At 54.9% G+C, this 19,765-nt stretch overlaps 3 protein-coding genes across 6 annotated transcripts in view; all 3 read left to right on the top strand.

Annotated features, from left to right (window-relative positions):
- OAZ1 (ornithine decarboxylase antizyme 1) overlaps positions 1 to 19,765 on the top strand; it is a 129,747-nt gene that overhangs the window by 22,166 nt on the left and 87,816 nt on the right.
- Positions 1 to 19,765, top strand: part of SF3A2 (splicing factor 3a subunit 2) — a 138,389-nt gene that overhangs the window by 54,435 nt on the left and 64,189 nt on the right. The gene's annotated exons all lie outside the window — the stretch shown is intronic.
- The window catches only part of DOT1L (DOT1 like histone lysine methyltransferase), a 69,441-nt gene that overhangs the window by 5,519 nt on the left and 44,157 nt on the right, over positions 1 to 19,765 (top strand). For 3 of the 4 annotated variants that reach the window (XM_050769997.1, XM_050769993.1, XM_050769995.1), the window contains exon 2: positions 13,424 to 13,467. In XM_050769997.1, coding sequence (XP_050625954.1) covers positions 13,424 to 13,467 — 44 coding nt within the window. Of the gene's footprint in view, positions 1 to 3,141; positions 4,855 to 13,423; positions 13,468 to 19,765 lie in introns of those variants that run through there. The other variant, XM_050769996.1, reaches the window with a different exon arrangement.

Raw genomic sequence — 19,765 nt, 5'->3', positions numbered from 1 at the left:
AGTGTTCCATTTTATAGCAAATGTACACTGTTTTGTTCCTGGTGGCCTAAAAGAGGTTGCAGGGGGCACTGGGGGGGTGGGGGGGTGGGTTGTCCTGAAACTCTGCAGGTGATACAGACACTCCAGCCTAGCTTCTGGGGAGGGTTTTTTTTTTTTTTTTTTTTTTTTTTTTTTTTGAGACAGACTCGCTGTGTCTCCCAGGATGGAGTGCAGTGGCCCAATCTCGGCTCACTGCAGCTTCCGCCTCCTGGGTTCCCAAGTAGCTGGGATTGCGGGTGTGAGCCACCACTCCCAGCTCTTTTTTTCCTTTAAAAATCTGCTTGTTAACTGCTGCTCATCAGAGTGTATATTTGGAGTAATTTGAGTCTGGACTCCCAGGTTTCAGTCCTCAAATGTGGCCCAAATAAACACTCCACTTATATTAATTTTGCTCCAGTTCCTTTCCTTTAGCTCTACAGCGTAAATCTAAAATTATCTTAAAATAAAAAATTCAGTTTAAAAAACACACGGTTGTCCAGGCACGGTGGCTCATGCCTGTAATCCCGGCACTTTGGGAGGCCAAGGCGGCGGATCACCTGCAGTGAGGAGTTCGAGACCAGCCTAGCCAACATGACGAAACCCCGTCTTTACTAAAAATACAAAAATTAGTTGGGCTTGGTGGTGGTTGTCTGTAATCCGGAGAATCGCTTGAACCTGAGAGGAGGAGGCTGCAGTGAGCCGAGATCATGCCGTTGCATTCCGGTCTGGGCGACAGAGGGAGACTCTGTCTCAAACAAACAAACAAAATTAGATAAAGGAAAAAAGAATTTGTGTGGAAGTGATATTGGCCATTGATGGCTGCACGTCGCTCTAGGTGTTACCGATTCCGGGAACAGGAAGACAGTGGCCGAGACCAGGAGGCAGGAACAGATAGAGCCTTTCCGCGCTTGCCCCTGGTGTGGTTGGGGGACATGACTGAAAGCCTTGCTCTTGTCTCTGGGTCTGATGCATTTTGCACGCCTTACTGGGCATGGACTGCCTGGAGCTGTTTTTCTCTTCCAGCACTGTGGGGTATAGGAAGGACCCAACACAGTTCCTCCTGTGCTCTCCAGCAGTCAACACAGAGGAGTTCCGGAACCAGATACGTATACCAAGGGGTTCATCAGTTCTGTGTTTCCAACTGGGTAGCCCCGATTCAGCTCACTTCCAACATGTCTACCTCGACACAGGCTCAGATCCCACGGGGTGAGGGCTCAGTCCCCAAGACTCCCCAACTTGCCTTGGCACTTAGAGGCCCCAGGTTGTGGCCTGTGTTTCTGAGTGATCAGCTGTAAATTCAGCTTCCCATCACCCCTTCCTCGGCTTGATTACGTTGCCTCAGCGGCTCACAGAACTCAGTAACACTTAGGTCCTCTGGTTAATGATAAAGGACCATCAGTAGGATGCCCATGATACTGAGAAATGGACCCTCAGGGCAAGGCATGGGGGAAGGGCCCACCCTCCTTCAGGAGTCTCCTGGAACCTGTCCTTTTGGGTGTTATTTCTCTTATTATTTTGAGGTAGGGTCTTGCTTTGTCACCCAGGCTGGAGTGCAGTGGCTCGATCTCTGCTCGCTGCATCCCCCGCCTCCCAGGCCGAAGGGATTCTCCTGCCTCAGCCTCCCCAGTAGCTGGGATTACAGGCGTGAGCCACCACGCCTGGCTGAATTTTGTATTTTTTGGTGGCGCCTTGCTGTGTTGCCCCAGGCTGGTGGTAACTTTGATAAGCTTTGGGCCTCAGCCTCAGGCTGTGTGGTGGGGCCTGAGGTGCAGCAGGGGCCCCAGAGGAGTCCTCCAGGGGAAGGACTGCAAGACGGTGTGGCGCTGGCGGAGCCTTTTACCTGGAGGAGCCCAGTGTTGAGCTCTTCTGGTCCTGATTTGTACCGAGCCCTCCTCTTCCCGCCTATAGGCTGAAAGGATGAATTCCTGGCCCTGGAAGGTTCAAACAGCAGTTCTCAGGGGCGGAGGTGGCTTTGGCCCCAGGGGACACCTGGTGGCATCTGGAGACCTCTGCGGTTGTCACCACTGGGGTGGGGGAAGCCCGAGGATGCTGCTCAGCACTCACAGAGCTTGGGGCAGCCCCGCCACCGAGGGCGGGCACAAGGTGCCAAGAGCTGTGCCTTTCATGGCCTGGCACAGACCGCCACGGGGTGTCGCTTGGTGTTCACATAGATGCCTTCTCCTGGGGTCAGCCCCGCCTTTATTGCCTGGGTGCTTCCTGGCACCATGTGTGTCCGGCAGGCCCTGGCCAAGACCCAGGCTTGCTCCGTGCAGTCCCTGCCCACTGTGGCCCCCTGAGGAAAGGACCTGAGGCGAAGTTAGCGTAATGGGAGTATATTTGGGCCATGTTTGCGGACTACAGCTCTGGAGACACAGATTGAAGTGCCCGGAGTGTATGTGCAGCAGTTACAAGTGGGGGCTTCCTGGAGAAAAGAAGGGGCAGCTTCTGCATTGGAATCACAGGAGTGATTGTCCAGCTCCGCGTCCTTCCTGGTATCTCAGGATTAGCCTGGCTAATTTTTGTATTTTTAGTAGAGACGGAGTTTCATCATGTTGGCCAGGCCTGCCTCAAACTCCCAACCTCAGGTGATCCGCCCGCCTCAGCCTCCCAAAATGATGGGATTACAGGCGTGAGCCACCGCAGCTGGCACTCATTTTTTGTTTGTTTGTTTGTTTGAGATGGAGTCTTGATCTGTCACCCAAGCTGGAGTGCAGTGGCACGATCTCAGCTCACTGCAAGCTCCGCCTCCCAGGTTCACGCCATTCTCCTGCGTCAGCCTCCCAAGTAGCTGGGACTACAGGTGCCCGCCAACATACCCAGCTAATTGTTTGTATTTTTAGGAGAGACGGGGTTTCACCATGTTAACCAGGATGGTGTCGATCTCCTGACCTCGCGATCCGCCCGCCTCAGCCTCCCAAAGTGCTGGGATCACAGGCGTGAGCCATTGCACTTGGCCAGCCACTTTTCTTTTCTTTTCTTTTCTTTTCTTTGTTTTTTTTTTTTTTTTTTTGAGACGGAGTCTTGCTCTATTGCCCAGGCTGGAGTGCAGTGGCCGGATCTCAGCTCACTGCAAGCTCCGCCTCCCAGGTTTACGCCATTCTGCCTCAGCCTCCCGAGTAGCTGGGACTATAGGCGCCTGCTACCTCGCCCGGCTAGTTTTTTTGTATTTTTTAGTAGAGACGGGGTTTCACCGTATTAGCCAGGATGGTCTCGATCTCCTGACCTCGTGATCCGCCCGTCTCGGCCTCCCAAAGTGCTGGGATGACAGGCTTGGGCCACCGTGCCCTGCCAGTTTTTTGTATTTTTTAGTGGAGACAGGGTTTCACCATGTTATTCAGGATGGTCTTGATCTCCTGACCTCGTGATCCGCCCATCTTGGCCTCCCAAAGTGCTGGGATTACAGGCTTGAGCCACCGCGCCCGGCCCACTTTTCTTTCTAATTTTTTTTTGGACACAGAGTCTCACTCTTTTTACTCAGGCTGGAGTGCAGTGGTGCCATCTCGGCTCACTGAAACCTCCGCCTCCGAGGTTCAAGCCATTTTCCTGCCTCAGCCGCCCAAATAGCTGGGAATACAGGTGTGTGCCACCAGGCCCAGCTAATTTTTGTATTTTTAGTAGAGACGGAGTTTCACCACATTGGCCGAGCCGGTCTTGAACTCCTGACCTTAAGTGCCTGCCTCGACCTCTCACAGTGTTGGGTTGAGATGTGTGAGGCGCATGTGTGAGTCGCAGCCAGCCTGTTTCTCAGTTGGTTGCACCAGACGGGTGCGTGCTGGCTGGCTGTGTGGGCATCCCGCCCTTCAGAGGGATGGACGGCCAGGCCTCATGCTGTTGCTGCTCCTCGTCTGGGGCTTAGGGGTGGCCTTGCTGGAGAGGCCATGGGTGAGTGATGACGTGCAGGGCGGCAAGCGCGGAGGAGCAGGCAGGACAGGGTGCTGTGCCCAGGCCGGGGCACTATAGTTGCTGTGCTTTTGTTTTTCCTCTTTTATTTTTTTTGAGATGGAGTCTTGCTCTTGTTGCCCAGGCTGGAGTGCAGTGGCGAGATCTGGGCTTGCTGCAACCTCCACCTCCCGGGTTCACGCCATTCTCCTGCCTCAGCCTCCTGAGTATCTGGGATTACAGGCGCCCACCACCAAGCCGGGCTAATTTTTGTATTTTTAGTAGAGACGGGGTTTCACCGTGTTAGTGAGGCTGGTCTCAAACTCCTGACCTCGTGGTCTGCCTGCCCCATCTCCCAAAGTGCTGGGATTACAAGTGGGAGCCACCACGCCCAACCATGTTTTTCCTTTTTTTCTTTTTTTAATAATAGCCTTATCATGACAATTCACATATCAAAGTTCATCTGTTTTAGGCCGGGCATGAACCCGGGAGGCGGAGCTTGCAGTGAGCTGAGATCGCGCCACTGCACTCCAGCCTGGGCGACGGAGCTAGACTCCATCTCAAAAAAAAAAAAAAGTTCACCCGTTTTAAGTGTACATTTCAGTGGTTTTTAGTCTATTCACCATTGTCTAATTCCAGAACATTCTCATCACCCCAAAAGGGAGCGCTGTTGCCTCAGCAGTCAGTGCTGGTCTTCCCTAGCGTCCTGGCGCATTTTTCCCTGTGAGGAGGCCCACGAGTCCCCTGCTTTCCTCCCTCCTGTCACACCGTGGCCTTGGCCTCAGGCTAGAGGGTCAGTGGCCGTAAGCCTGTGCTCAGACAGCCCGTGCTCAGACGGCCCCTGCTCAGACGAGGGCGACGAGAGTTCTGGTCAGCACATCCAGCCTCCCTCCGTGTCGCTTTGCTGCTGGAGAAGGAGGGTCCCAATGCAGACCCCAAGAGAGGAGAGAACTTGAGGTGAGCCGCCGATCACAGCGAGAGCAGCCACGAAGCTGCTCCCTTACACAGCAGGGCTCCCTGAACAGAGCAGGCCATCCTCGGGGGGCAGGCAGAGGGTGCCCGGTCTTCCTGAGCGCCTGTGTGTGAGAAACGGTTGGGGTTGCGAGTAAACCTGGAACGTACAGACACGCTCCCTGGAGCCCAGCCAGGTGGTGCCGTCCGACCACCCTTCAGCCCCTGCTCACTGGCCCTCTCCCTACAGCGGGCACGGGTTCTGCAGGCTGCCCGGAAGACCTCCCCCACCCACAGATGCTCTGTGTCCTTGGTGGTCAGCTCATAAGTGTGAACCTTCCAGGTGCCTTGCGAGTGTCTAACTATGCACTTTAAGATGGCGTTGCTCTGGTCATGTTTTAGGAAAGCAGAGGCCTGGTGAGCAGAGCTTCCTCTCACAGCTTCCCAGCGGCCTGTGTGTGTGGCCTCAGCCCCCCCTGAGCACCTCCAGTGTCCAGTTGCTTTGCGTGTTTACAGGGAGCTCCTTTGGTTGCTGGGTAGCTTGGGCTGTTTGTTTGTTTGTTTGAAATGAACTCTCTGTCACCCAGGATGGAGTATTGGAGTGTAGTGGCGTGATCATAACTCACTGCAACCTTGAAGTCTCGGCTCAGGCCGTCCTCCCACCTCAGCCTCCTGCAGTGCTGGGACTACAGGCGTGCACAGCTGTGCCTAGCCAGCTGGGGCTGTTGCAGATGGACTAGTTACTATCAAGTCAGCTGAAGCCTTGTCAGCCATCCTTGATCTGAGCTCTCCTTGGAGCTCTCAGACGGCCCTGTCCTCCTCCTGTGGAGGTCTGAGTCCACTTTTCACACTGCCCTTGATCCTGCAGACAGATGCTCAGCCAGGAAGCAACACGGTCTGATGTCCAGGCCCAGCTCTGCTGTGAATTAGCTGCGTGGACTTGGGCCAGGGCCTGTGTGGACCTTGGGTTCAGGGTCAAGTCTAAAAATGCTCTGTCAGACCAGGTGTGGTGGCTCACACCTGTAATGCCAGGACTTTGGGAGGCCGAGGCAGGTGGATCACCTGAGATTGGGAGTTGGAGACCAGCCTGACCCACATGGAGAAACCCCGTCTCTACTAAAAATACAAAATTAGCCGGGTGTGGTGGCACATGCCTGTAATCCCAGCTACTTGGGAGGCTGAGCCAGGAGAATCACTTGAACCCAGGAGGCGGAGGTTGCAGTGAGCCGAGATCGCACCATTGCACTCCAGCCTGGGCAACAAGAATGAAACTCCAAAAAAAAAAAAAAAGCTTTGTCAACCAAGAAGGTAGAATTAGGTCCTGTGAGGTAAGGCTGCAGAAATACTCCATAAGGTACATGTGTGCTTTCACTGTTTCTAGTAGCCACATTTTTAAAAAGCTAAGATAAATTGGCCGGGCGCGGTGGCTCAAGCCTGTAATCCCAGCACTTTGGGAGGCCGAGATGGGCGGATCACGAGGTCAGGAGATCGAGACCATCCTGGCTAACACGTTGAAATCCCGACTCCACTAAAAAAAATACAAAAAACTAGCCGGGCGACGTGGCGGGCACCTGTAGTCCCAGCTACTCGGGAGGCTGAGGCAGGAGAATGGCGTAAAAAACCCGGGAGGCGGAGCTTGCAGTGAGCTGAGATCCGGCCACTGCACTCCAGCCTGGGCTACAGAGCCAGACTCCATCTCAAAAAAAAAAAAAAGCTAAGATAAATTTTGTTTTTTCTTTTTTTAGAGATAGAGTCTCGCTGTTCACCCAGGCTGGAGTGCAGTGGTGTGATCACAGCTCACTGCAGCCTTGAACTCTTGGGTACAAGGGATCCTCCCACTTCAGTCTCCCAAATAGCTGAGAATACAGGCCCACCTGCCATGCGCAGCTAATTAAAACAAAATTTTTTTTTTGAAGAGATGAGGGTCTCAATATGTTGTCCAGGCTGATCTCAAACTCCTAGCTTCAAGGAGTCCTCCTGCCTCATCCTCCCAGAGTGCTGGGATTACAGGCATAAGCCACTGTGTCTGGCTTCTTTTTTAATTTTTAAATTTTTTTTTTTTTTTTTTTTTTGAGACGGAGTCTCTCTCTGTCGCCCAGGCTGGAGTGCAGTGGCGCGATCTCGGCTCACTACAAGCTGCGCCTCCTGGGTTCACGCCATTCTCCTGCCTCAACCTCCCAAGTAGCAGGGACTACAGGCGCCCGCCACCATGCCTGGCTAATTTGTTGTATTTTTAGTAGAGATGGAGTTTCATGGTGTTAGCCAGGATGGTCTCGATGTCCTGACCTTGTGATCTGCCTGCCTCGGCCTCCCAGAGTGCTGGGATTACGGGTGTGAGCCACCGCGCCCGGCCAATATTTTTTATCTTTCTAGAGTTGAGATCTTGCCGTGTTGCCCAGGTTGGAGTACAGTGACGATCATGATTTGCTGTGGCCTCAAACTCTTGGGCTCCAGTGATCCTGCTGCCTCAGCCTCCCAAGTTGCTGGGACCCCAGGCATGGGCCACTGCGTCTGGCCCAGGAGATAAAATTTTCATAACTTATTTAACCCAGTATAACTAGAACATTATCATTTTATCATGTAATTAAAAAATTGTTCTGGCCGGGCGCGGTGATTCATGCCTGTAATCCCAGCACTTTGGGAGGCCAAAGTGGGCGGATCGCCTGAGGTCAGGAGTTCGAGACCAGCCTGGCCAACATGGTGAAACCCCGTCTCTACTAAAACGAAAATTAGCCAGGTGTGGGCCGGCCGTGGTGGCTCACGCCTGTAATCCCTGCACTTTGGGAGGCCGAGGCGGGTGGAACACCTGAGGTCAGGAGTTCGAGACCAGCCTGGCCAACATGGTGAAACCCCGTCTCTACTAAAACGAAAATTAGCCAGGTGTGGGCCGGCCGTGGTGGCTCACGCCTGTAATCCCTGCACTTTGGGAGGCCGAGGCGGGTGGAACACCTGAGGTCAGGAGTTCGAGACCAGCCTGGCCAACATGATGAAACCCCATCTCTACTAAAAATACAAAAAAGTAGCCAGGCGTGGTGACCGACGCCTGTAATCCCAGCAGCTACTCAGGAGGCTGAGACAGGAAAATCGCTTGAACCCAGGAAGTGGAGGTTGCTGTGAGCTGAGACTGCACCATTGAACCTGGGAGGTAGAGGTTGCAGTGAGCTGAGACCGCATCACTACACTCCAGCCTCAGCAACAAGAGCAAAACTCCGTCTCAAAAAAAAAAAAAAAAAAAAAAAAAAAAAAGGAACTCCAACACAAGAGCTGGAAGCCAGCGCTGGGCTCTTTCACACAGAGGCGCCCACCCACAGACCAGGAGTACGAACCCAACCGTGCTGCTCTAGACATGGGCCCTGGGGTGGTCACCCAACCTCTGTGGCCTGGCTCTGCCTGTTCCCTGGGCCCTCTAGGAACTGGTCTGTGCTGGAAACGCCTCTTGGCCGAGGCTCCTTTTACTAGACATCCACTCTCAGTCGGGAGTCCTCCAGGCCCCGCACAACCACCCACCGTGAGAGGGAATGTCACCTCTTGGCTTTCGGGATTCGGAAAAGCCTGGTGAAGTCTGCACAAAGCCCTGGCCCCCAGCCCTCGGTCCACACAGCAGCCCACACCACAGGGCACCTCCGGACAGGACGCAGCATGAGCAAGGAGGAGACGGGGGCGGTAACTCGGGGCGCACTGCCTGGTGGGGACACTGTCTCCCTAGCTGAGTGACGGGGAACGAGGCACCGTGACGAAACAGGCGTGGGGCAGAGGGCACGGCTCGCGGGAGTTGCAGAGGCCAGTTCACCCTGCTACTGCTTCTGGGGGGGCACTCATTTTTAGAACTACACTCATGTGGCCCCCAAAATAATGTCACGCTGCCAAGGAGAGCAGGCACGGGCAGGTGACACCGCTGTGAAGCAGAGCGTTTCCAGCCCTCACACCGTGAGTCATCTGGCTGTCGGGAATGTTCTGTGCTCCAGGAAGGCCGGGGCCTGTGAGAAGCGCTTGGCTGTGAATCCCAGGAAGGGGAACTCGGGCCCACAGCCCCTCCATCCTGCGCAGCCTCAGGACGCTCAAACCACAGCCAGAAACGCTCTGCCAGCCAGACGTGCAGCTCCCATGGCCACCACTTTGAGACAGCGACTCCCCGTGACAAGAAAACCCCGAAACTGGGCGAGGCAGGGCCCTCTGTCAAATGATCACCGGGGAAGATGCTCTGGAGAGACAGGAAATGCAGGGACCACAGCAGGCTGGATTTCCAGCCTGAGGAGGGAGAGGGGGACCCTGCCGTGGGCCCTGACTGTGAGCAGGAGGAAAGGGGTCTCAGAAGCAGCACCCCGACATGAGGGAGCAGGCCCAGCACCCCTTCCTCCCGTCTCCAGCCCCTGACCAGAGAGGAGGCCGGCCCGGCCCTCTGGGTCTCGCTTCAGATGTGCAGAACCCAGTGCTTCCGGCTGCACCCTGCAACATCCCACAGCACTCCGCGGGGTCCGCGGGAAGAAGACTCCCCCTTGAGGGGAGGCGTGTGGAGCGCCACTGCCCCGACAGCAGCCACTGGCCACTCGGGGCTATGGGCACCCAACATGTGGCTGGTGGGACGGAGCTGTATAGAGCGCACAATATATAGGACACGGCCAGGCGTGCCACACTAGCCACACCCACGCGGTCAAATCCCGCAGGAACATTTTTTTTTTTTTTTTTTTGGAGAAAAAGTTTTGCTCTTGTCGCCCAGGCTGGAGTGTAGTGGTGCAATCTCGGCTCACTGCAACCTTTACCTCCTGGGTTCAAGCAAGTCTCCTGCCTCAGCCTCCTCAGTAGCTGGGATTACAGGCACCCGCCACCATACCCGGCTCATTTTTGTATTATTAGTACTACTAACAATTTTTGTATTAGTAGTAGTACTGATACTTTTTTTTTTTTTTTTTTTTTTGGTGAGACGGGGTCTTGTTCTGTCACCCAGGCTGGAGTGTAGTGGCGTGATTCGGCTCACTGCAAGCTCCGCCTCCTGGGTTCACCTTTTCTCCTGCTTCAGCCTCCCGAGTAGCTGGGACTACAGGCGCCCGCCACCATGCCCGGCTAAGTTTTTTTGTATTTTTCATAGAGACGGGGTTTCACCACGTTAGCCAGGATGGTCTCGATCTCCTGACCTCATGATCCACCTGCCTTGGCCTCCCAAAGGGCTGGGATTACAGGCATCAGCCACTGCGCCCAGCAATAATTTTTGTATTATTAGTAGTACCAATGATTTTTGTATTATTAGCAGAGCTAATATTTATAGCATTAGTATTTGCCACGTTGGCCAGGCTGGCCTCGAATTCCTGACCTCATGATCTGCGCCCAGCTCGTGTTGAAGTTTGTTAGCCACCTTTGAGCAAGGGGCCCCATTTTCACTTTGTCAGGGGCCTGCAAGGGCTGCCTGCTCCCTCGCCACCCTCGCCTGCCCTGCTCCTCGCTCTGCCCAGCCCCAGCTCCTGCCTCCTGTTTATTTTTTTCTTTCTTTTTTTTTTGAGCTGGAATCTCACTTTGCTGCCTAGATTGGAGTGCAGTGGTGTGATCTTGGCTCACTGCAAGCTCTGCTTCCCGGGTTCAAGAGATTCTCCTGCCTCAGCCACCAGGTAGCTTGGGTTACAGGTGTGTGCCACCACACCTAGCTATTTTTTTTTTTTTTTTTTTTTTTTTTTGAGATGGAGTCTCATTCTGTAGCCTAGGCTGGAGTGCAGTGGTGCAGTCTCGGCTCACTGCAACCTCTGCCTCCTGGGTTCAAGTGAATCTCCTGGCTCAGCCTCCCAAGTAGCCGGGATTACAGGCACGCAACACCGTGCCCAACTAAATTTTTTTTGTGTTTTTCGTAGAGATGGGGTTTCACTGTGTTGGCCAGGCTGGTCTTGAACTCCTGACCTCAAGTGATCCACCCGCCTTGGCCTCCCAAAGTGCTGTGATTACAGGTGTGAGTCACCATGCCCGGCCAGTTTTTTTTTTTTGGTATTTTTTTGTAGAGATGGTGTTTCACCATATCTTTGGGAGGCCAAGGTGGACAGCTCACTTGAGGCCGGGAGTTCAAGACCAGCCTGGCCAACATGGTGAAACCTCATGTCTACAAAAAAAAAAAAAAAAAAAAAATCTCCAAAAAACACTTCACTTTGAAGTGGTTTTTTTTTTTCTTTTCTGAGATGGAGTCTCGCTGTGTAGCTCAGGCTGGAGTGCAGTGGCGCGATCTCAGCTCACTGCAGCCTTTGCCTCCTGGGTTCAAGCTATTCTGCCTCAGCCTCCCGGGTATCTGGGACTACGGGCGTGTGCCACCATGTCCAGCTAATGTTTGTTTTTTGTTTTTTGTTTTTTTTTTTTGATACGGAGTCTTGCTCTGTTGCCCAGGCTGGAGTGCAGTAGCGCAATCTCAGCTCACTGCAAGCTCCGCCTCCTGGGTTCACGCCATTCTCCTGCCTCAGCCTTCCCAGTAGCTGGGACTACAGGCGTCTGCTACTACGCCTGGCTAATTTTTTGTATTTTTTTGTAGAGACAGGGTTTCACTGTGCTCACCAGGATGGTCTCGATCTCCTAACCTCGTGATCCGGCCGCTGCAGCCTCCCAGAGTGCTGGGATTACAGGCGTGAGCCACCGCGCCTGGCCACGCGCAGCTAATTTTTTGTATTTTTAGTAGAGATGGGGTTTCACCTTGTTAGCCAGGATGGTCTCGATCTCTTGACCTCATGATCCGCCCACCTCAGCTTCCCAAAGTGCTGGTATTCCAGGCGTGAGCCACCATGCCCGTCCCCGAAGTGGTTTTAGACTGAGAAGAAAGTTGCAAAGCACCGCGCAGAGACTTTCCATGTGGCTTTATTTCATGGCAGTACCCTGATCTGAACCAGGAGGTGGGTGGAGCTGTGGCCTCAGCGGCATATACGTCCCATCCCATCACTGCCATGAGCCCTTGCGTCTCCTGTCTCCCCGATCTGGGCTGATCCCTCAGTGCATAAGGAAAGCTGGGGCGGGGTCTCCCATGGTCTGGCCTTTGGAGGAGAGCCAGCTGGGTCTCTGTGTGGCACGCCTCAGTCAGGCTGGGCTGCTCCTCAGGATTATGCTGAGGTTCTGCATCCCGGCAGGAGCCCCACAGATGGGGCTGCGTCCCGCTGGGCCTTGGGAGGCTCATGGCGGCGGCGTGTCTCACTCTGGTGACGCTGGCCTTGTGTTTCGTCAGGTAGCGTCCGCAGGTGCTCCGCTGGTTGCTTTTCCTCTGCCTTGGGAGAGGCTCACTGAGGCTGTGTGGCTGCCTGGGCTGCCTCTGATGCGCCCTGTGGACTGCAACATCCAGCGTGTCGCGTCTGCAACTGATAATTGCTATAGCGTTTGCCTAATGGGGATTTAAAAAAAAATGGTTCATTTTTATAAAAAAGACATGGGCTGGCCGGGCGCGGTGGCTCAGGCCTGTAATTCCAGCACTTTGGGAGGCTGAGGGTGGTGGATCACCTGAGGTCAGAATTTTGAGACCAGCTGGATCAACATCAAGAAACTCCGTCTGTACTAAAAATACAAAATTTGCCGGGTGTGGTGGCTCATGCTAGTAATCTCAGCTACTCGGGAGGCTGAGGCAGGAGAATCCCTTGAATCCTGGAGGTAGAGATTGCGGTGAGCTGAGATTGCGCCATCGCACTTCAGCCTGGGCAACAAGAGCAAAACTTCGTCTCAAAAAAAAAAGACATGGGCTCTCGCTGTTTCCCAGGCTGGCCTCGAACTCCTGGCTCAAGTGGTTCGCTCACCGCACCCAGCCTGTTGTGGGTTTATATCAGCACAGTAGCACGCAGACGCGATGTGGAAAGCGCACAAGTGTTCTGGTGGTGTGCACTTCGTCTCTGATTCTTGGTGATGGATGTGGAGTCGGAGAGGCTTGGGTGGCCCTGCTGGGTGTGAACCTGCCTTTGACATTGGCCTTGTAGAGGGAGTGAAGGGCAGGGTGCTAGACAGGGAGGGGTCTGTGTCAGGCCAAGCAACTTGGTTTTAGGTGTGGCGGGTTCTGGGCTATGCCGCGGCTGCCCAAGTGGGCTAGCCCAGTGGTTTTTTTCCCATGGTACAGGTGGGGAAACAGGCCCTGTAGAGGCTCCATCACCTGCAGTCACGTACCAGGCCTTTGCCGAAGCAGGACTCCCAGCCAGGCTGGAGCTCCCTGGCTGGAGCAGCGTCGGGAGAATTCCTGGTGGTCCTGCATAGCGCGGCCTGAGGGGCTTGGGGTGTGTTGAGTCAGCTGACCTCCAGGGAAAAAATGGGGAGACACGTGGAGGAGCTTGGGGCAGCCGTTTGCTCTAGGGTGGGAAAGAAGCAGGGCCGGGGGCCATAGACTCCATCCCAGCCTCTCCCTGCTCTCTGCCTGTGGTAGGACACAGCGTGCCAGGAATAGGTCCCTGGCAAGGTCTGTGTCCCTTCGTGGTCCAGGGTCTGGGAATGTCTCTGGTGGTCTCCCCTGGTGGTGGGCTTGGGAGTTGCACCAGTTGGGAAATGAAGAGGTGGGAAGTTGATGGCATCACTTGTCCGGGAAGAGAGCGACGGGCTCAAGGGGTGGAGGGTGGCTCTGCGTCTCAAACCTCTCTCTCTCTCTCAGGACAAACATCACGATGCTGCTCATGAAATCATCGAGACCATCCGGTGAGTACACGGCCTGCAGCGCGTTGTCTTCAGAGCCTGGGGCCGCGTCCGTGGACGCCCGTGCCCTGCGGACTCTGTGGTGGGGATGGCTGCCGCTGGGGTGGATTCCTGTAGGTGTTGCGAAGCGGATCGGGGTGACCCAGGGACAGCTAGAGCGGCTTCCTCCAGCTCCGTTCCTGGCCAGTGGGTGCAGAAGTCCTGAGCTGGTGGGGTGTCCAGTGGTCCTCCAGGGGCGTTGCACTGCCTTCCTCTGTCTCCTTGTCAGTCTCCCCACTGTGGGTTTTGGGCTGACCTTCACCCTCACGTGCCTTTGACGGCCTCCTGTGTCTGCCCCATGGGTGCAGAGAGGAGCGTTCCGGGGATGACTTGGATGGGCAGGAGGAGGAGGCCATCCCATCCTCGTGAGCTCCAGCCTGGTCTCCAGGGTCTGCAGCAACAGTGCGGGGAGGCCCTCCGTGTGCCTCTCTGCTGCCCACTAGGAAGCTGCCCATGGTGGCTGGCATTCTGCCTGTCTCAGGTGCTCAGGGTCAGAACCCTCACTGTGTGGCACCTGCAGGGAGGCCACATGTGTCCATGTGGCCCTGGCGTCTTGCTGGGCTGTTCCTTGGCATGCTGGGTGTGAGGACACCGCCTGTGCACACGCCCAGCATCTGCCCAGGCCTGCAGCTGCCACAAGGGCCATGCCGAGCTGCTCTTGGCCGGTGGCTCTGTGCCAGGCCCTGGCTCCTGAGGCCTGTGGTTCACTATTGGGGCCCGGCAGCCCCTCCCTTGCCAGGGTGTTTGAGGATTCAGTGAAATCGTTTGTGTAGGTCGGCCAGGGTGGGCCTGACCCAGGGCCTGTGCTTAGAATGTGGGATCTGCTTTTTTTTAATGTCATGATTTGTGGACCAGGCAGTGGAGTAGGGGCCCCTTTGTTCTTTGTAAAAGAATCCTGGTGTTATGGTTGGAGGGAGGGCTGTGGATCAGGCAGCTGGGCCCCAGCCCAGCCCCCGCCCAGCCCCAGCCCCAGCCCAGCTGCAGCATGCTCCTGGCAGCCAGCCGCCTCTCTCTGCCTGGGTTTCTCTTATTGCAGCCAGGGGCCAAGACTGTGCTGGCATGGACCTCTGTGGGTGCTCCTCACATAGGGCCGTGCAGTCTTTTTAAGGACGCTCAGGCCGTGCGCACTGGCTCACGTCTGTAATCCCAGCACTTTGGAAGGCTGAGGCAGGATGATCACTTGAAGCCAGGAGTTCGAGACCAGCCTGGGCAACTTGACGAAACCCTGTCTTTACTAAAAAAATATAAAAATTAGCCGGATGTGGTGGCGGGTGCCTGTAGTCTCAGCTAGTTGGCTGAGGCAGGAGAATAGCTTGAACCCAGGAGGTGGAGGTTGCAGTGACCCAAGATGGTGCCACTGCACTCCAGCCTGGGCGATAAGAGTGAGACTCCATTGCAAATAAATAAATAAATAAGAATGCTCAGCTGGGCATGGTGGCTCATGCCTGGACTCCCAGCACTTTGGGAGGCTGGGAGGGTTGATCACTTGAATCTAGGAGCTGGAGATTGGCCGGGCAACATAATGAGACCCTGTGTCTACAAGAAAGTAAAAAATTAGCTGGGCATGGTGGTGCACGCCTGTGGTCCCAGCTGCTTGAGGGGCCGAGGTGGGAGGATCACTTGAGCCCAGGAGGATCACTTGAGACCAGTGGCACTGTGATTGTGCCACCGCCCACCAGCCAGGCAACAGAGTGAGACCCTGTCTCAAAAAACAAAACCCAAACAAGAAAAATGCTCCAGTGCTGTGGCTTCCCCGGGCCAGTGTTGTCTGTGCAGGTTCTGCCAGTGACGCCCAGACCAGCCTCTCTGGGTTAGGGTCTTGGTGCGGCAGGTGTGGAAGCCCCGCTCTGACCAGGCTCTTGCTGGTGGATCTCGAGGTGCTCAGGCAGCAGGTGAGTTGCATCTGCTCCCCATGGGAAGTGGCCTGCACAGGCTTCTGGGGTCGGAGGAGACCCCGGGCCCCCGGATCTCAGGCGGTGACAGTGAGGGTGCCTCGCCGAGGAGACCCCGGGCCCCCGGATCTCAGGCGGTGACGGTGAGGGTGCCTGTCTGGCTGCATGCTCTCCTTCTGCAGGGCTCAGAGCTGACTGTCTTGTTTGAACCTTGTGTGTTTTCTGGGGAGTGCATCTGGAGCTTAAGTGTTGTAGGGAACAGGGGTCCAGGCACAGGGGTGCGCACCAACACCTGGGCATCCGTGGTGTAGGCAGAGGCCTCGAAACTCAAACCCCCTGGAGAGGCTGCTTTCTGCTATGTGTCCCCAGCACATGACCAGGGTTCTCACGATGTGACGCTGCACAGACCTTTTCTGTCTCACTTACCCCAGAAACACTGATGACGTTCTTACACAGCAAACACCATTCAGTCCCCATACGGCCAGTGTCCCAAGCGTGTCCTCCCACAGTGTTACTGTTTTTTTGGGTCAGAGTCTCGCTCTGCTACTCAGGCTGGGGTGCAGTGGCGCCATCTCAGCTCACTGCAACTTCCACCTCCTGGGTGCAAGCAATTCTCCTGCCTCAGCCTCCCAAGTAGCAGGGATTACAGGTGCTTGCAACCATGCCCAGCTGATTTTTGTATTTTTAGTAGAGATGGGATTTTGCCATGTTGGCCAGGCTGATCTCAAACTCCTGGCCTCAAGTGATCCAGCCCCCTCGGCCTCCCGAAGTGCGGGGAGGGCTGTTTAAAGATGGTTCGGCTGTCCCAGGCTCTCCTCGTTTGGATGTCCACTTGAGAATCAGCCTCTCCATTTCTCCAGAAAAGCCAACTGGGCTTTTTCTAGAAATTGGTTTGAGCCTGCAGTTCAGTTCGGGGAAAGGGGCGTTTAAACAATGTCACTCCCAGGCATTCCTGTTTCAGTGCTTTTTTTTTTTTTCGAGGCGGAGTCTCGCTTTCTCACCCAGGCTGGAGTACAGTGGCATAATCTCGGCTCACTGCAACCTCCATCTTCCAGGTTCAAGCAATTCTTCTTCCTCAGCCTTCCGAGTAGCTGGGATTACAGGTGCCCACCACCACGCCTGGCAAATTTTTGTATTTTTAGTAGAGACGGGGGTTTCACCATGTTGATCAGGCTGGTCTCGAACTCCTGACCTCGTGATCCGCCCGTCTCAGCCTCCCAAAGCACTGGGATTACAGGTGTGAGCCACGGCGCCGGCCTTTGGTGCTTTTTTATGTGGCATTTTGACAGTCCTTTGCTGCCAGTATGTGTAAAGACTGCTCCCTTTTGCCTGCCGGCCTTGCCTGTGCTGAGCTCGGGCAGCGTCCACGCGTATCCCTTAGCGTGCTCTGTGGCGCAGAACCACGGGACTCAGTGAACGCCATACCGTGCTGAGCTCTGGCGCCGTCTGTGGCGCAGAACAACGGGACTGAGTGAACGCCATACGGCTGCTCCTTTCAGGGTGCTTGCTGCTTGTTTTTCTTGCCAAGTTGCTCTGGCCAGGACCTCCTGGACGATATGATGAGAAGTAACTGCAGACGGCTTTGCTCACGTCGATCTCGGGGGTCTTGCTCAGTGCCTGGGGCTTTTCGTGATCTGTGTCGTGGGGTCCCCTGCCGGTGTCATCCGGGTGTGTAGGTGTTGACCAGGCTGGGGAGGGGTGACGAGAGGCACCAGTAATCACAGAGGGCAGGTACTGCAGCCTTTCTTTTTTTTTTTTTTTTTTTTTTTGAGACGGATCGCTCTACCGCCCAGGCTGGAGTGCAGTGGCCGGATCTCAGCTCACTGCAAGCTCCGCCTCCCGGGTTCACGCCATTCTCCTGCCTCAGCCTCCCGAGTAGTTGGGACTACAGGCGCCTGCCACCGCGCCCGGCTAGTTTTTTGTATTTTTTAGTAGAGACGGGGTTTCACCGTGTTAGCCAGGATGGTCTCGATCTCCTGACCTCGTGATCCGCCCGTCTCGGCCTCCCAAAGTGCTGGGATTACAGGCTTGAGCCACCGCGCCCGGCCCTGCAGCCCTTCTGACAGGATGCTGTGTCTCTCAGTGTGGGAGGGTCTTGGGGGCACGTGAACCTGAGGTCGGGTCCTGGCCAGCTGGTTGGAGTCTGTGGCCGGGTGGGGACTTGGTGTGGGGTGGGGGGCAGTGAAGCTGCTCTCGGAGTTCTGGAAAGCTGCCAGCTGGACTTAGCAGGTTGAGAGGAGTGGGGAGCAGAGGCCGAACCCCCATCCCTCCCCGTTCCCTCCTGCAGAGCCGCAGGCCAGGCGGCTGGGGAAAGTGGGCCTTTGGCTGTCACAGTGGCTCGGTGACTGATCCCGTGCAGTTTTTAAGTGGAAGGCGTGTTCTTCCATTTCTGGCCTCTTGTGGGGTACTGTCCTGATGGCACCGAATGCCATCCTGTGTGCTTTCCCACCTGCCCACGTGGGGCTGCTCAGACCTCTGTCCTGGTTCCTTCGGTGAATTGCAGTCACTAATTTTAGAGTGAAGCAGCTTTTCCTCCCTGGGAGGTGCTGCGCGTGGTTGTGAGGTGTCACTGCGCAGTTCCCTCACGTTTTTAAGGGATTGTGGGATGTGTTGGTAGGGGATGTTGGTCTGCTGTTTCCTTTCTTGTCCTTTCTTTCCAGCCCTTTGTGTCTCTATGGTTTTGGTGTCAGGATGATGCTGGCTGCATAAAAACTGAAAAAGTTTCTGTAAGTTTAGTGTTGTGTCTTGTCAGTGTTTGATGGAATTCACCAGTGAAGCCATCGGGGCCTGGAGCCGTCTCTAGGAAGCAAACTGACAGGTGTAGAGCTGCGGAGCTGTTGTTTCTTCTGTGTCAGTTTCGGTCAATCGTGTCCCTCGGGGGATGTTTATTTCATTGAGGCTGTTGGATTTATACCATTTTCTTTTGTTTTTATTGTGGAGACAGTCTTGCTCTGTCACCCAGGCTGGAGTGAAGTGGCGGGATCTTGGCTCACTGCAGCCTCAACCTCCCGGGTTGAAGCGATTCTCCTGCCCCAGCCTCCCGAGTACTAGGGACTACAGGCATGAGCCACTGCACTTGGCTCCATTTTCTTAGTATCCCTGATTCTCCTCTTACTGTCTGTAAGTTCTGCAGGGATGATGCCCCTTTCATGATTGGGTCCTTTTTTTTTTTTTTTTTTTTTTTTTTGAGACGGAGTCTCGCTCTGTTGCCCAGGCTGGAGTGCAAGGGCATGATCTCGGCTCACTGCAACCTCCGCGTCCTGGGTTCAAGCAGTTCTCCTGCCTCAGCCTCCCAAGTAGCTGGGACTACAGGCATGTGCCACCACACCTGGCTAATTTTGTATTTTTAGTACAGGTGGGGTTTCACCATGTTGGCCAGGCTGCTCTTGAACTCCTGACCACAGGTGATCCACCCGCCTCAGCCTCCCACAGTGCTGGGATGACAGGCGAGAGCCACTGCGCCCGGCCTTCATGATCCTTTTCAATATGGTATCAGGATCCAAGTGAAGTGAAAGAGTTTTAATGGGCTGATTTGTTTCCGTCTCTTCATCTATGGCCCCCTCCGCCTCATTTTTCTTGGCAGTGTTTGTTGATGAAGCTCTGCTGTATTTTGGGATTAGTTAATTCTTCAAATTCCTGTTGGCTTTATTTTATTTATTTGTTTATTTTTGAGATGGAGTTTTCGCTCTTGGTGCCCAGGCTGGAGTGCAGTGGCGCAATCTCGGCTCACTGCAACCTCCGCCTCCCTGCAACCTCCGCCTCCCAGGTTCAAGCGATTCTCTTGCTTCAGCCTCCTGAGTAGCTGGGATTACAGGCCTGCAACACCATGCCTGGCTAATTTTGTATGTTTAGTAGAGATGGGGTTTATTCATGTTGGTCAGGCTGGTCTCGAACTCCTGACCTCGTGATCTGCCCACCTCGGCCTCCCAAAGTGCTGGGATTATAGGTGTGAGCTACCGCGCCTGGCACCAGTTGACTTTAGTTTCTAGTCATCGGTTGCTTTTTGAGCTCTGATGTGGCCAGTGGGTCCCTAGACCAGCCCTGTAGCAGGTGCGTTCACTTAGCTCCCCGGAGCCACCGGCGTGTGGCCTGGAAGCCATGTAAAATCAGTGTACTTCAGTAACAGCTTCATGTACACATCGTAGCCTTAGTTTTGAAGTCACGCCTCCCTTCTCTCTCCACTCTGAGTGGAGTGGTAGGGCTGTTTGTTTTCTGTTGGAGAGGATGCAGTGTTTAAGAACATGCTGGTAATGCTCAAGATTTTCACACCTGTAATCCCAGCTCTGTGGGAGGCTGAGGTGGGCGGATCGCTTCAGATCAGGAGTTCGAGACCAGCCTGGCCAGCATGGCCTAACCCCGTCTCTACTAAA

This window comes from Macaca thibetana, chromosome 19 (genome assembly GCF_024542745.1).
Source record: "Macaca thibetana thibetana isolate TM-01 chromosome 19, ASM2454274v1, whole genome shotgun sequence".
NCBI classification, from domain to species: domain Eukaryota; kingdom Metazoa; phylum Chordata; class Mammalia; order Primates; family Cercopithecidae; genus Macaca; species Macaca thibetana.
Note: the sequence above shows the minus strand (reverse complement) of the source record. Positions and strands in the feature narration are given on the sequence as shown.